The sequence below is a fragment of the Channa argus genome, chromosome 20, assembly GCF_033026475.1.
Source record: "Channa argus isolate prfri chromosome 20, Channa argus male v1.0, whole genome shotgun sequence".
Taxonomy (NCBI): Eukaryota; Metazoa; Chordata; class Actinopteri; order Anabantiformes; family Channidae; genus Channa; species Channa argus.
The window spans coordinates 18,719,737-18,734,187 of NC_090216.1; the positions used below are offsets into that span (position 1 = coordinate 18,719,737).

Here is a 14,451-nt window from a genome sequence, read left to right on the forward strand (position 1 = left end):
TGTTTTTAAAGATTGATGATATCTAATATGAACGTATTGTGTAAGATGGATTTTGACACTGGAGTATCTCTGCCAAAGACAAAAAGACCAGGCAGACTGTTATCAGCAGAGGTGCAATAGCCAGTATCTGTGGAGCTGCCTTAGTGCCCATAGCATGGGTGACCTGCATTGGTGTGAAGTTACCATTGATGCTGAGGCATACATTGGGATTTTAGAAACCTATGCTGCCTTAGGGTAAAATCTTTACCTGGGAAATCAGGACTATGCAGGACCATGCCAGGCAGGTCTCCATGTGCTACTATAGTGTTGCTACATAGAGTTTTGGTTTTTACCTACCCTGACTGCAGTCCAAACTGCCAACTGAAAATGTATGAATTATCAGGAAAGAGGAAAATCAGACTGTTGAGCAGATCAAGTCTTGTATCCTTTAAGAATGGGCAAATATTTCCCAACAAAACTGCAACGACTCGAATCCTTAGTTGCCAAACAATTAAACAGTGTCATTAAAATTAAATGTTATGGAACAAAATTGTAAAAACGTCTCTGCCCCACCTTTTTATCAGTGCTTCAGGCATCAAACTCTAAATGTGCTTGTGTTTACTGAATACAATAAAGTTGGTCACACTGAAAATTGTTTAGACACAAAAACATGGTTGATTAGGGTTAAAAAAAAAAGGTTGTGATTTCGGTTACTTTTCTCTGACCTTATATAACCAACAAAAAAATGAACCAATGTTTAATTCCGCTGTAGAGAAAAAAACAATTGTAAGTCAACCAACAGCAGCTTTCACCCTTATTGTTAGACATGTACCTCATCAGCATAGAAGTGGAAGCTTCTCTCCACACCATTCCAACATGGTTGGTGATGTAGTTTGTGAAAGTCTACAATAGGTAAAGGTGACCCTCTTGTGCATGGCTGATACAATGGAGCTCTATCCCAGAAACTAAGCAGAGAAACTCAGACTGTAACACTGCATGTGTACCAGCCAACACAATAAGGATCACTCAGGTCAGCTGTACCGGGATTTATTCGTGATGAGGACGTTATTGAGCATGTCTCCGAGGGATGATTTTGACATGTCAACACATTTAATATGGAACAGTACAAAACAGGTACAGGTACAATAAGTTAGATTCTCATATATTGAAGCATTTTCCAAAGTGAACTTTCCAGACACATTTATTGGGCTGATAACATTACTCAAACACAGTGTATGACCATTGTAAACAAGAAAACAGAAAAAAGGCATCAGCTCAGACTGAGAACTGCTCCAGAATTCAAAGTGCGCCAAGCTTTTTAAAATTCTCAACTTTTTCTTTTTTTCTTTTAAATCCTCTTAATATATCTTTTGAATTGTAATTCATTACTTTTCTTTAAATATTACTTTTTCTGCATTATTGATAATCATAATATGTACAAACCAAGACACTGGTTGCTCGGTGGCTCAAAGAAAGCCTGTAAATATTTGCTCATCTCCCATGACATGACAAATCTTTTGAAAAATGACAAGGTAGGGCTGTGTCCCTCTGTTGGTTCTGCTGATTGCATGCCTTGGTGGTGACTTTAATGGAACATCCGTTTGAGTCTTGTGAAGCACTTTGTCTTGACCAAGCTGGGTGTGGGCAGTGACTTCATCCTTGGGTTTTTGCACTGATAGTAACATCTTTATGTACAAAGGCTTTAAAGTCCCAACGTTTTCCTGTTGGTTGGGAGGCTATCAAATAAATGCTTCCACTTTGTTGTTTTTTTAGTGTAACTTTTTTCTCCCAAAAAAGTATCGGTATCAAAATGTCTGTATAGATATAGTTGTACACTGGGGGAAAAGACTTGTTAGCATGTGCTATATTGAGGGTTGAAACATTTCTCGATGTATGAAAAAAAAGAGTCCCTTTGCTCACAATGCAAAGTTCCTTAAGTCAGATAATATCTGGTGTTGTTTGTCTTTATACAATGCCATGAAATAATCTTAGATGAGATGCAGTCTTTAAGCCAAGGGTCACATTCTTCTCTCCTCTTCCCCATCGCCTTGTCCCACTGGTCGTCTCCATGTTCATCCAAGGGGAGGCTACTTTAGTAACCATTCATTTACTGGAATAGAGGAGGAAAGACAGGAGTGAGAATGCTAATTTATATGTGAGAAGCTCTCCACAGTTCAGCTGTTCTCAGACATTATTCATCCTCCACCCCATCCACCACCTCCACCCCCGCACCATAACTCATCTTTAGCGATAACACACAATTTAAAAGGAATGATGCTGGAGTGAACGGAATAAATTGTGCACTGGTGTATGGTGGTAGGTGGGTGGAGGTGGGAGAGAAGAAGAGGGGGTGAAGTGATGCCATTATCTCTTGAGTGGCAGCCTTTACAGAAATTATATTCAAAAAGTAGGTGCCAAGAACACAAGTAAACATCATAATTTGATTGAAAAAATTTATAATCAGGTGTTGCAAACACACGTTCACACACAGATGATTAGCTCCCAAACCTCCCTGATTTTGCTTTTCGTTACCTTTATGATCACCTGATGGAAAGTCTGATCGGTCTAAAGGTTGACACAAATCACTAACAACGTAATTTTCCCTGTTAACGAGACCCTCACTCCACTAACCTCCTCAATTTGTTTTGAAGGTCTTAAATGCACAGGTTTGTGCTTTTGTGTGTTTTTTTTTAGCTTGGTTTGCTCACTCTCTGGGGTGTGCATTTTTTTGGTGATCAGGAGTGTCAGAGATGTGTGGAAGAGAGCTGCACAAAATAAGAATTTCATCCTTTAAGGGGAGAGGAGGTTGAGTAGAGCAAAACTTAAAAGAGAGAGCACAATAGAGACAGAGAGACAATCGTGGTGTGTGTCTTCCACAGTGCAGTAAATCCTGAGCAAAAAAAAGAAAACAGACAATGTAACACAACGAATACCAGAGACTGGCACTAGCTCTTGGCTTTAACATATTTATGCTTCAGGGTTGAAATTCAACCTTCTGTGCAGCAGATATTGGCTGAAACAGAGTAGAGGAGATGACAAACAGTCTGCAGCAGCAGCTCCCAGGTTGCAGTGAGTTGTGACAAGCTTGTTTTCAGACAGATCTGTCAGTCAGCGCCAAACAGTTGTTCCGACTGTCCTACCATCTGACTTTCTACTGTTTCTACTGTTTTGTTATTTATATTTTGCCTCGCTCTTTCCAGCACATCAGCCTGCATCTCATCAACCATCAGCTCAGCCCAGCTCAGCACTCCTGAGTTCATATTAGGTTTATTAATTACAGTGGTGAGCACAGTACTAGAAATAATCCCCCGGAATTTAATGGATGCTGTATATAAAACATATAACACTGGGGGCAATATTCCTTTTGAAGCTAAGAGCTCGGTGAGTAATAATTCAGCAGGCTTATTGGCCAAAATGTAGCTTGTGTCAGTTGTTTGACAGACATTCAGCATGTAAATAGCTACAGGGAATTTTTTAAAAGATTACTGAAGTGAAACCTTCGCATGCAAAGCATTTTAAAAGATAATTTTCTTGCAGTTTATTTTTGAAGCTTTTGGCCACTATTGTACTATTACTAATAATATTACTATATCCACCAAAGCAACTGCTGAGATGTGGGAACTGGCAATACAGCGACAGAGGCAGTTATAAGGAGCCCTGCAACCAGCAGCAGGCAGTAAAAGGCAGTCAGGGACTGTAAGGTAAAAATAATAGTTAGCAAATATTTTTTTATTTATATTATGTATATAATATAAGTATGTATTATGTAGTTATTTTATCACCCTCTATAAGTAGTACAGCTAATTGGATTGATGAAAAATTGTTGTTAATATTTTTTAGTGTATTAGCAGGTTAAAATACTATAATATACTAGTATAAAATACTATACAGTGACTGCAGCAGAATGATAGCTACTTTAGATAATTACTATTTATATCTACTAATTGATAAGATTGGTTTATACAGGATAAACAGAAAGTTAAATACGAAGGAAACAAGTTTTGACAATTTATCTTACATTGATACGATTCCAGATGTTGTTATCTGTACCACAGATACAGACTGGTACCTGCTCAACCTCCCAGTAGGTTAAGTAGGTCGTTAGCATTTGTTGCTCTAATGTCACCGACCTTCTTCTGTCATAATTACTACAGCCAGTAGATATAGTAATCATATAGTACATATAGTAAAGATCAATAGCTTTTGGCTTTTCCCTTCAGGGGTCGCACAGCACAACATGTTCTGCATGTTGATTTGGCATTTGTTTATGACCTGGATGCCCTTCCTGCCACAACACTCCCATTTTTATCCGGGCCACACCTGCTGGGGGGGGATTCTGCATCCCATTCTGCATCCCAACCCAATTCTCTACACTGATCCACCAGACCCCCCACACTGATATTATATAGTTTAAGTTTTAATTATTTTTGCTTCATAAAGAGCTAATTAGAAGAGAAAAGAAAAGTACAGTATAAAAATTACATTACAAATTAGTAGTAACAAGGCAATAAAGGAGAAAGTACAGTTTACCTAATTTTTTTTACCTAAATATTAACCTGACATGTAATGCCTGTCTCCACAAATACTTGCAGTGCTATTACAATAAATTTATATTGGTCAACTGCAAAAATAATATGTTCTATGTCCATGTACTAGTAAATTAGTATTTCAGTTCTGAATAATTCTGGTAAAAATTTAAGTGTACAAATCTTATAAGGAATGTATATAAGGAATAATATAAGGAACAGTGACTGATGAAAACATATTTTTATGATGAGATTCAAGAAGTGATTACTCATGGGATAACTTGAAATACTGATGAATACTGGAGACGGAGTGAGTTGACATGGCACCTAAAGTAGGTCAGTGCTTCTACCTCGGTATTGAAGCTTCTGAGCCCTGTTGTTGGGGCAGTCTTTCCCCTGCATGTTGAAGTTAATATTGGTGCGAATGCAGCGGTTGTTAAGTGGCTGGACCGGGCGAACGTTGTCGCTCATGCTCAGGAAGATCTGAGATGGCTGGTTCTGGCTCAGCAGCCTCAAAGAGTGCATCTTAGAAAAAGACAGACACGAGAGTAGATACCATTTAGTAAAAACTGACAGGAACATCATAAAATTGTGAACAATTCTCAGCCACTGTGTTATGTTCCAGAGAAGAGTGTGTGGAGGATTAGACAGAGGTAGAGCTGCAAAAGTTTTAAAGTAAAAGGCTCAGTGGCAGACTGACTTAGGTTTACAGGCAGAACAAGAGTTAAAGTCTACTGCAGAGAAAATCATGGGCTGAGACTAACAATCCCCAGTGAATTATAGAGTTGTTTTTCAGGTCTGGGTTGGTGGCTGAGGCTCACCTGCATGCGTGTGAGGTACACCGGTTTGTTCATCAGGATCCACGTGGCTGTCTCAAAGCATGGGGGTATGGTCATCGATCCATCATATGTGATAAAACTACTTGTCTCCGGATAAATCTCCTCTATATTTAGGCCAGTCAGTAGATATGCATCATCTGCAGATAGACAAGGACAACATAAAAGACAAAGGAGAGGGAATTTCACCATGTTAATGTACTGTAGTTTCCGGTGTATGAAATTTTAAGCTGCAGAAAAAAAGTGGACTGTCAGCCAATTACTGAAAATGTTCAACTTAGAGTCACTTTTCGTTCTTAGATTGTTTGGATTTTAAGAACTTTTAGTCTGAAGAGGTAAAGCTATAAAGTATTTCACAAGAACAAAGCAATTAGAGAAAAGCAAACACAATTTGGTTTAACAGTCTCTTTTCTTTTTCCCTGATTGCAATAAATTTATCTTAGGATCCTTGGGTCTACAATGGGAACTACTATGCCACACGATTTATCCTGAACTAGTCCTGTCAAATGTTGCAGTATAATGCTCATGAGTGACTTTTGGAACTACTCAAATCCCTCTGACGGTCAAAATGATAATACAAACTTAAGAAAAGGAAGACAATCTTTTATTTTTACATTTACCTAAAACAACATTGAACCAAGTATTAAACCTGACATCAGTTAATTTGAATTTTCAAAGCAGTGAGGCAATTTTTCCAGTCATTTACAATTGTAGCAACTATACACGAGACTGTCTGTAAAATCCACTTAATATGTTAAGTTTACTGAAGTCATTTTCTGAGATTAAGTTAATTGATATGAATAAGTTTTATAGTTTGATAACTTAATGACATTGAATAAACAAAGTTCAGGTCATTTACATTTTTAAAGTGGGAAGGGTTTCAAAGTTAGTGGAACTAACTTAAGAAATGCAGACTAAGCATCAGCATGCATTGTGGATCGAACATGATCCTAACCTGTGTTTGAAATCACTAATTTCTTCATTATTCTTTACATTATATACATTATAGATTTTTTCCAAAATTGCATGTGCATAAAGAAAGGCTGCAGACAGACCAGTCAAAAGCTGTATGGTCTAAAGTTGAAGTCTGTGTTGTGTATCAGGTGTGTGTCTTTCTCTCCTCTCTCTATTACTATTCTTATAAATAATGTCAAATCCATTCCTATAGTCTATTATAAGGATGAAACCATATGTAGCTGACATTGGAAGTTGGCCACACCCTGGATAGGTCACCACACAGTTACAAGTCCAAAGTGGTGCAGATGCCACGGAGTCTGGTCACTAAGACCTGTTGCTGGGAGGTCTACAGTGCGTTGAATACATCCTTTGGATAGTTTACAGGTTGTAAATCCATTCTTCACCACTCATCTTTCATAACAAATGTTTCTCACTTCTTATTTCACATACCATTTACTGCTCTGTGAATGACAGGCTGTTGGTGTTGCAGCACAAAACCTCTTTTATCCAAACTGTGTCCACTGTCAAGACGCTAATTAGACTGCAACTCTCTCTTCCTCTTCACACTTCAGTCTGTTGACAAATGGGCTGCCTGTTTGATGAGGTCACTGTGGCCGGCCACTGTGGCTTCCATGCTAATTCAGCTATGTTCTGCATATGAAAAACTGAATATTGTAAAGAGTTTGCATCAAAAGAATATTAATTTATTTTAAAAAATGACTGGCTTAAGTTAAAACAATTCCGTTACACTCATCTGTGACAGAATGAAACTGCTCTGATGCTCTCTATATTCTATGTTGAAGAGCTACTCTATCATTGATCTTTGAATGTGTGGTTGAAATAAATAATTCTCTTTTGATAATGTGTATGTGTCTTTGTGCTTGTGGTTGTGCACATACCTGCTGTCAGGCCAGCAGTGTAACTGGCTGTGAAAGGGCTTTGCCTAAGGACTCATCAGCATGAGGGGGCAGTGTGACTGTGTGTGCCTGTCTCTGTGAGTCAGTGTGTGTGAGACGGTGTATCCGAAGGAATTTTGACAGCTGTCAGAATCCATGCTCTGCTCCAGCTCCTCCAGCTGGCCCTGCAGGGACCCCACCATGTTCGCATTTGCCTGCAGCCTCCCGCTCTGCTCCGTGCCTCTGAGACTCCTCCCAGCCACAAGGGGTCAGTGTGTTTACCCAGCCAGTCCCACCATTAATCCAATTATTTGTCTCATTTTCAAGCTAGCCCCAGGCGATCTCTGTGGCAATGCTTTCTCTCCAGTATGTCTGGCTTGCAGAGGAAAACCTCTGGAGAGCAGCTCCTGACTGCTGCCTAGTTCCTCACCAAAAGCTTCCTCCAGCTATCAGGATTTCCCTGGCAAGGCTATCAACAGCCACCGTCCTGCAGCATCCCTTAAATTACTGATTTGAAATGAAATATTGTCACTTAGGTGCTTAGAACTTAGAACTCAGGAGTGCTTCTGATATGCTTCACAACCACTAGTACTCTTGGAGGGCAAAATATTAACATTCAAAAGTACAAAACATGCCCAAAACCATGGGTAGGGTGTGGAATAAAAAACATGAAACATATGATGATGACTGTTAGTTGTATCCCTAACAATTTCCCTGAGTCCTCAAAAGCACTCCTCAAATAAATTAGGTCCTCAAACTTTAACACTCATATAACTTGTTTCGCTCATCCTCTCATATAAACCTTGGAACGGGCAACATTTCAAAAAAGGCATGTATAAGGAAGTCTGCCACCAGCAGCCTTTGTTAAAATAGCTCCCCAACATAGTGAGGCACGTGTCTTTGAAGTTTCCCCCTTTCGCTATACTGTACAACAGCATCAAAATGAAGCCAAGATTCACGCAATTATTCACCTCAAAAGCTCAAAAATACTTAATTTCAACTGCAAAAACAAAGCAGCTTGATTAGGGTTAGACGCAAACACATCAAACTTAGGTTTGGTTAAGGCACTAAACAAAAATGGTTGTTTACTTTCAGGCTTTTGTTAAAGTTAAAAAATTGTGACATTATGTACATCACATGATTTGGAACAAAAAAACAACAGTTTTCTGGACTTGAACTGCACCCTTATCTGGAAAAGTCCTCTGCTTTGAGTTATCCATCCGTCTCAACCTCCTGCTGGCAAATATTTCTGTGGCTAAATACGAGGTGAAACAGTTATGTTTGCTGCAGCTGCTGCACATCCCCCCACGCTAATAAATTTATGTTGGTTGCTTTGCCTGCTTGTACTAACAACCTACCTAGTTGTATTTTACAGAAGACCAATCTCAGTAAAAATCTGTAATGTACCTCTTCAGCATTCTTGAAATATGCATCAGTTCTTCTGTTCTGTCTGTCTTGGAAATGGGCAATTAGCACCCAGGTAGCAAGCCAAAAGGCACTAAAAGCAATATTATGTTCAATCATTATTATTTTTTAACTGAAACACAGAGAACAAATCATATACCAAAAAAAGCAATGTGATTGTGTGTGTGTGTGTGTGTGTGTGCATGTTCAAATCTGTTCACTTAATTTAAAGTTATGAAATGTATATATTAAAAGGACATGGAGAAAAGAAAACACAAATCAAAGAAAAGAAAAAGAGAAAAATATAGAATTTACAGGGAGTATTGGAATAATAATAATATTAAAAAATTAATAATAGCGATAATAATAGCGATATTATTATTATTATTATTATTATTAGTTGTAGTAGTAGTAGTAGTAGTAGTATTATATTATTATTATTGCAAACACAAGGGGCCACAAGCCAGTATGTTTTTGTCCCAGTCCCAAGTCTGATTCAAGATGTTCTACCAGACAGATAGGAAGAGAAATGGAGCAGGAGTTATCCTAATAGAGGAGTTTGTGAGGAATGTTCTAGAGGTGAAAAGAGTTTCAGACAGAGTGATGAATCTGAAGCTGGAAATTGAAGGCGTGATGTTCAATGTTGTTAGTGGTTATGCCCCACAGGTAGAATGTGAGTTACAAGAGGAGGAAAAATTCTGGAATGATGGTGTTCTCAACAGAGGCGATGAGAATGTGATGGCAGGTTTGGTCTTCAGGACAGGAACGCAGAAGGACAGACGGTGGTAGACTTTGCAAAGAGGATGAAAATGGCTGTAGTGAACACTTCCTTCCAGAAGAGGCAGGAACATAGGGTGACATATATGAGCGGAGGTAGAAGCACTTAGGTGGACGACATCTTGTCTAGACATTGTAATCTGAAAGACATCAGTGACTGTAAAGTATTTGTAGGGGAGAGTGTAGCCAGACAACACAGGATGGTGGTGTGTAAAATGACTCTGGTGGTGAGGAAGATGAAGAGGACTAAGGCAGAGCAGTGGACGAAGTGGTGGAAGTTGAAAAACGGAGAATGTTGTGAAGTTTTCAGTGACGAGATGAGACAGACTCTGGGTGGTCAGGAGGTTCTTCCAGGTGACTGGACCACTACAGCTAATGTGATCAGGGAGACAGGTAGGAGGGTACTCGGTGTGTCATCTGGAAAGAGGAAAGTGGACAAGGAGACTTGGTGGTGGAACGAGGAAGTTCAGGAGGGTATACAGAGAAAGAGGTTAGCTAAGAAGAAGTGGGACACTGAGAGGACTGAAGAGAGTAGACAGGAGTACAGGGAGATACAGTGTAATGTGAAGGTAGAGGTGGCAAAGGCCAAACAAAGAGCATATGAGGACTTGTATGTTAGGTTGGACACTAAAGAGGGAGAAGTGGATTTGTACAGGTTGGCAAGACAAAGAGATAAAGATGTGAAGGATGTGCAGCAGGTTAGTGTGATTAAAGATAAGGATGGAAATGTATTGACAGGTGCCAGAAGTGTGATGGAAGATGGAAGGAGAACTTTGAAGAGTTGATGAATGAGGAAAATGAAAGGGAACAAAGAGTAGAAGAGGTGACTGGTGTGGAGCAGGAAATAGCAAAGATTAGTAAGAGTGAAGTGAGGAGGACGTTGAAGAGGATGAAGAGTGGAAAGGCAGTTGGTCCTGATGACAAACCTGTGGAGGTATGGAAGTGTCTAGGAGAGGTGGCAATAGAGTTTCTGACTAGTTTGTTTAACAAGATCTTGGAGAGTGAGAGGATGCTGAGGACTGGAGGAGAAGTGTACTGGTGCGGATTTTTAAGAACAAGGGAGATGTGCAGAGCTGTGGCAACTACAGAGGAATAAAGCTGATGAGTCACACAATGAAGTTGTGGGAAAGAGTAGTGAAAGCTCGGCTAAGGGTTGCATTGTGTCTTCGTAGATTTAGAGAAAGCGTATGACAGGGTGCCGAGAGAGGAGCTGTGGTATTGTATGAGGACGTCTGGAGTGGCAGAGAAGTATGTTAGAGTGGTGCAGGACATGTATGAGAGCTGTAAGACAGTGGTGAGGTGCTGTAGGTGTGACAGAGGAGTTCAAGGTGGAGGTGGGTCTGCATCAAGGATCAGCTCTGAGCCCTTTGTTTGCTCTGGTGATGGACAGACTGACAGATGAGATTAGACAAGAATCTCTGTGGACTATGATGTTTTCAGATGACATTGTGATTTGTAGTGAGAGCAGGGAGCAGGTGGAGGAAAATCTAGAGAGGTGGAGGTCTGCTCTGGAAAACAGAGGAATGAAGCTTAGCCGCAGCAAGACAGAATACATGTGTGTCAATGAGAGGGACCCAGGTGAAACAGTGAGGTTACAGGGAGCAGAGGTGAAGAAGGTGCAGGACTTTAAGTACTTAGGGTCAACGGTTCAGAGCAACAGAGTGTGGAAAAGAGGTGAAGAGGCGAGTGCAGGCAGGTTGGAACGTATCGAGTTAAGGATGCTGAGGTTGGAGCTGCCAGGCAGGAGGTCTAGAGGAAGAGCAAAGAGGAGATTTATGGATGTAGTGAGAGAGGACATGAAGTTAGTTGGTGTGAGTGAAGAGGATGCAGAAGATAGAGTTAGATGGAGGCACATGATTCGCTTTGGCGACTCCTGAAAGGGAACAGCCCAAAGGAAAAGAAGAAGAAGATTATTATTTTATCATTATTGTGTGTGTGAGCTGGGGTGTATGTTTCTATTCAACTTGGATTTTCTTATAGCATAATGACGTTATGCTGCTACCGCAATGTAATTATAATTCTCTCTTTGGACATAATCACCTGTCAGTGTCAACCATATCTTTTCCAAGGCATTAGTTGGTATCACCATATACGTATGTCTTATCTGTAACAGACTTCTTGTGTAGATGAACTTCACTGGGCAGAGGTTACTAATGTGCTTGGATCTTTTAGTTGGACTGTTATTGTCACAGTTTTGGTCACTAAGTTGCTGCTGTGAGAGAAATTTCAAAGTCTAGGTAACACTGTTTCACTGTTTTCACACTTCTGGCAGACCGAGTATCAAACTTGCTTAAACCAGCGCTTCCTCACCTTTTGTTCCCCAGCAAGACATCCTGTCTCTGGCCACACAAAGAAGTGTGTTAGCTAGATATCAACCATAAAACTACCTACATCTGAACATTTGCTTCCTAGCAGGGAAACCACGGGAACCAGTGCAGTGGATCAGTCTCAAGGACTTAAAAGACATGGAAGACAAAGAGGACAAAGTGACAAGAACTTGCTAATTAGACCCCTGACCACATTGTATGAAGGTTTATTTGCATTTATTCATCCCTTTGTTCTTTGTGCAAACCCAACTGTCGAGCTAAATATATAAAAGGCTGAACAACCTACACAGTGTGGTCAAATCTGATTTGGCCCACACTAGAGTGCAGTTCTGTTCTGCTATATGTTTTCTCCATATTGCTAATTTAAATTACCATAACCATTCACTTGTGACTTGCATTTTAACCTGCCTTACAGTTTTTGCCACAACAGCTGCCAGTTTAGAGAATCATAGTATAGACTTTATTTATTTAGTCTAATTTTTATCATAATCTCAAGAGAGGCCTGAGAAAAAGCAGTTAACCATAAAAAGAAAAACCCATGAAATACGCATAGAAAACACATCAATTAGTATCATATTAATTGTACATGAAAAATCTGATCAACATCAGATAAAACTAAAAGGAAAAATTAAGGAATTAGACTTGATATGTGCAGCTACATCATCCAAACTCATGCATATAAAAGAAACTGATTGGCCTCCTGTCCACTGCAACGTTAACTATTCATCAAAAAGCTGGAATCAGGAGACAAGCCTTAGCAGGCACTCACACGTAATTAGGCATTTAGATTATGCAAATAGTTACTTACTTTTATATGTTATTCTTGTGATGGTGTCTCTGTTCAGCATTCGATTCAGGAATGAGTTTGATGTCTCAGCAATCTAAATCAAAGGAGAGAATCACACACACCCACACACACACACACACACAAGGTTGAGCTTCAGTAATGGAAAGGATTGATCATGTTATGAACTCAGCATCCATCTAAAATTAAACTATATTTAATCTACTCAGTCCAGTACACTAAGGGATGATGCCAGTATAATTTTTCATCTATCACCTTTAACACCCATAAAATGTCTAAACCCACTGATGTATTGTGCACAGTCAAAAGCTCCTACATGCTTCTCTACTGCTGCTTTGCCTTCTGGAAAACAAAGGCTCCCACTGTTTTTAAGAAACCATTAAACTCACTTCACAGACACACACACAGTGCAGCCATGTCAAAACATAATCCATCTTTTTAAATAGCAAATACATTGTATTTTTCTCCTAATGCAACTTTACAGCAGATCAAAACAAGTTTTCTTCTATCAAAGATATATGTGACAGGATCATTTTCAGTGACCCTGCTGAATGTTTTACTTAATTCTACCTTACAGCCGCATTTGTGAGATTTCATATAATTCATTATTATGAGCAGCAGACTAAGAAAACCATTCACGTCAGCCAATCTCTAGTCAGAGATCTCTGAAATTTCTGACTGCATATTTATATCTCATATATCACACTTTACAGAATAACTGGAGAATTGTAAACCACCACCTCTTGCAGCTAAAAGTAGAGTTTTATAACTTGCAAAATCTTTACGCTGCATATTTACACCTAATCTTACCTGATTTTAATACACTATATTGTCTGCACACAGGGTTAGAGGTTCGATCCGCGGTCCCCGCTATATGTCGAAGTGTCTCTTGGCAAGACACTGACCCCTAACAGCCTATTCCCCTCCCCAGCTGTGCAGTGCCGATCAAAGCCCAGTAAAAATTGAGGAGGGTTGTGTCAGGAAGGGCATCCGGCGTAAAAACTGTGCCAAATCAACATGCGGACAATGATCCGCTGTAGCGACCCTGAACTCACGATATAAGCCAAAAGGACAAAAAAATATATAAAAAATTGTCTGCATACATATGCAATTATGTAGATGGTGCAGTAGTAGTCTAGTTAGTGCGCTAAGTGAGGCAGCAACAACAGCAACATACTGTAGTGGGCGACCACCATCATGGAATTCTGCAGGAAGGCTCCCATTTCTACTGCAACTATTCCCATTTTTCCCATTGTACTGACATGATGTAAAAGTATGTCAGAATGTAACAGTAACATAAAAAAGTGAACAGTTAGCTGCATAGTAATGTAATATTTGAGCGGTAGATGAGAAGATTTATATCACTTTAATCTTGGTGTGTTATGTATGTAACTCAAGTCAGAACATGTAAACTAGCACATAACTCTCACTAAAACAATAAAGGCTTGTTTTTACATTCATGTTGGTGGACAGGTGTAGAGGTATAGGATAAATTAGGACTATCCAGTCGAGCAATTTCTCCAGCTTCCACTCTTTATGCTAAACTAATTTCTTCTCATCTGTAGCATCATAAGACATTGATAACAATGCTCTTATTTAACACTTGAAAAGAAAAATGAATAAACCAAGAAGAGCAGCAGATGTTACGATGAACATAGAGTACAGTTGTTTCCGTGCCATTTTCTTATAGATGTAATTAAGTCTGTAGCTCATTGTTGATGGAAGTGTTAATTTTCAGTTGTTAACACTCAGTTGCTTAAGTAGGACTGAGCCATAATTCATTAAATATCATTTATCTGCTTTTAGTGAAAACATATTGTGCCTAAATGAATATGTGAAGCATTTTTAATAGTTTCCAAACCTCCAATACAACTAAAACATTTTTTTAACAAATTAAGATCTAATTATCTTTCTCCATGAAAACCTCTCAAAGACAATCTTCCA

General features: G+C 39.3%; 1 protein-coding gene across 4 annotated transcripts in view; it reads right to left on the reverse strand.

Moving 5' to 3' along the window:
• Nucleotides 1–1,067: 1,067 nt before the first annotated feature.
• The window catches only part of ca10a (carbonic anhydrase Xa), a 261,443-nt gene continuing 248,059 nt past the window's right edge, over nt 1,068–14,451 (reverse strand). For all 4 annotated transcript variants that reach the window (XM_067489008.1, XM_067489007.1, XM_067489006.1 and 1 more), the window contains 4 exons: nt 12,511–12,583; nt 5,327–5,481; nt 4,856–5,030; nt 1,068–2,089 (listed from right to left, as the gene is read on the reverse strand). In XM_067489008.1, coding sequence (XP_067345109.1) covers nt 2,067–2,089; nt 4,856–5,030; nt 5,327–5,481; nt 12,511–12,583 — 426 coding nt within the window. In that variant the 3' untranslated portion in view covers nt 1,068–2,066. The remainder of the gene's footprint in view (nt 2,090–4,855; nt 5,031–5,326; nt 5,482–12,510; nt 12,584–14,451) is intronic.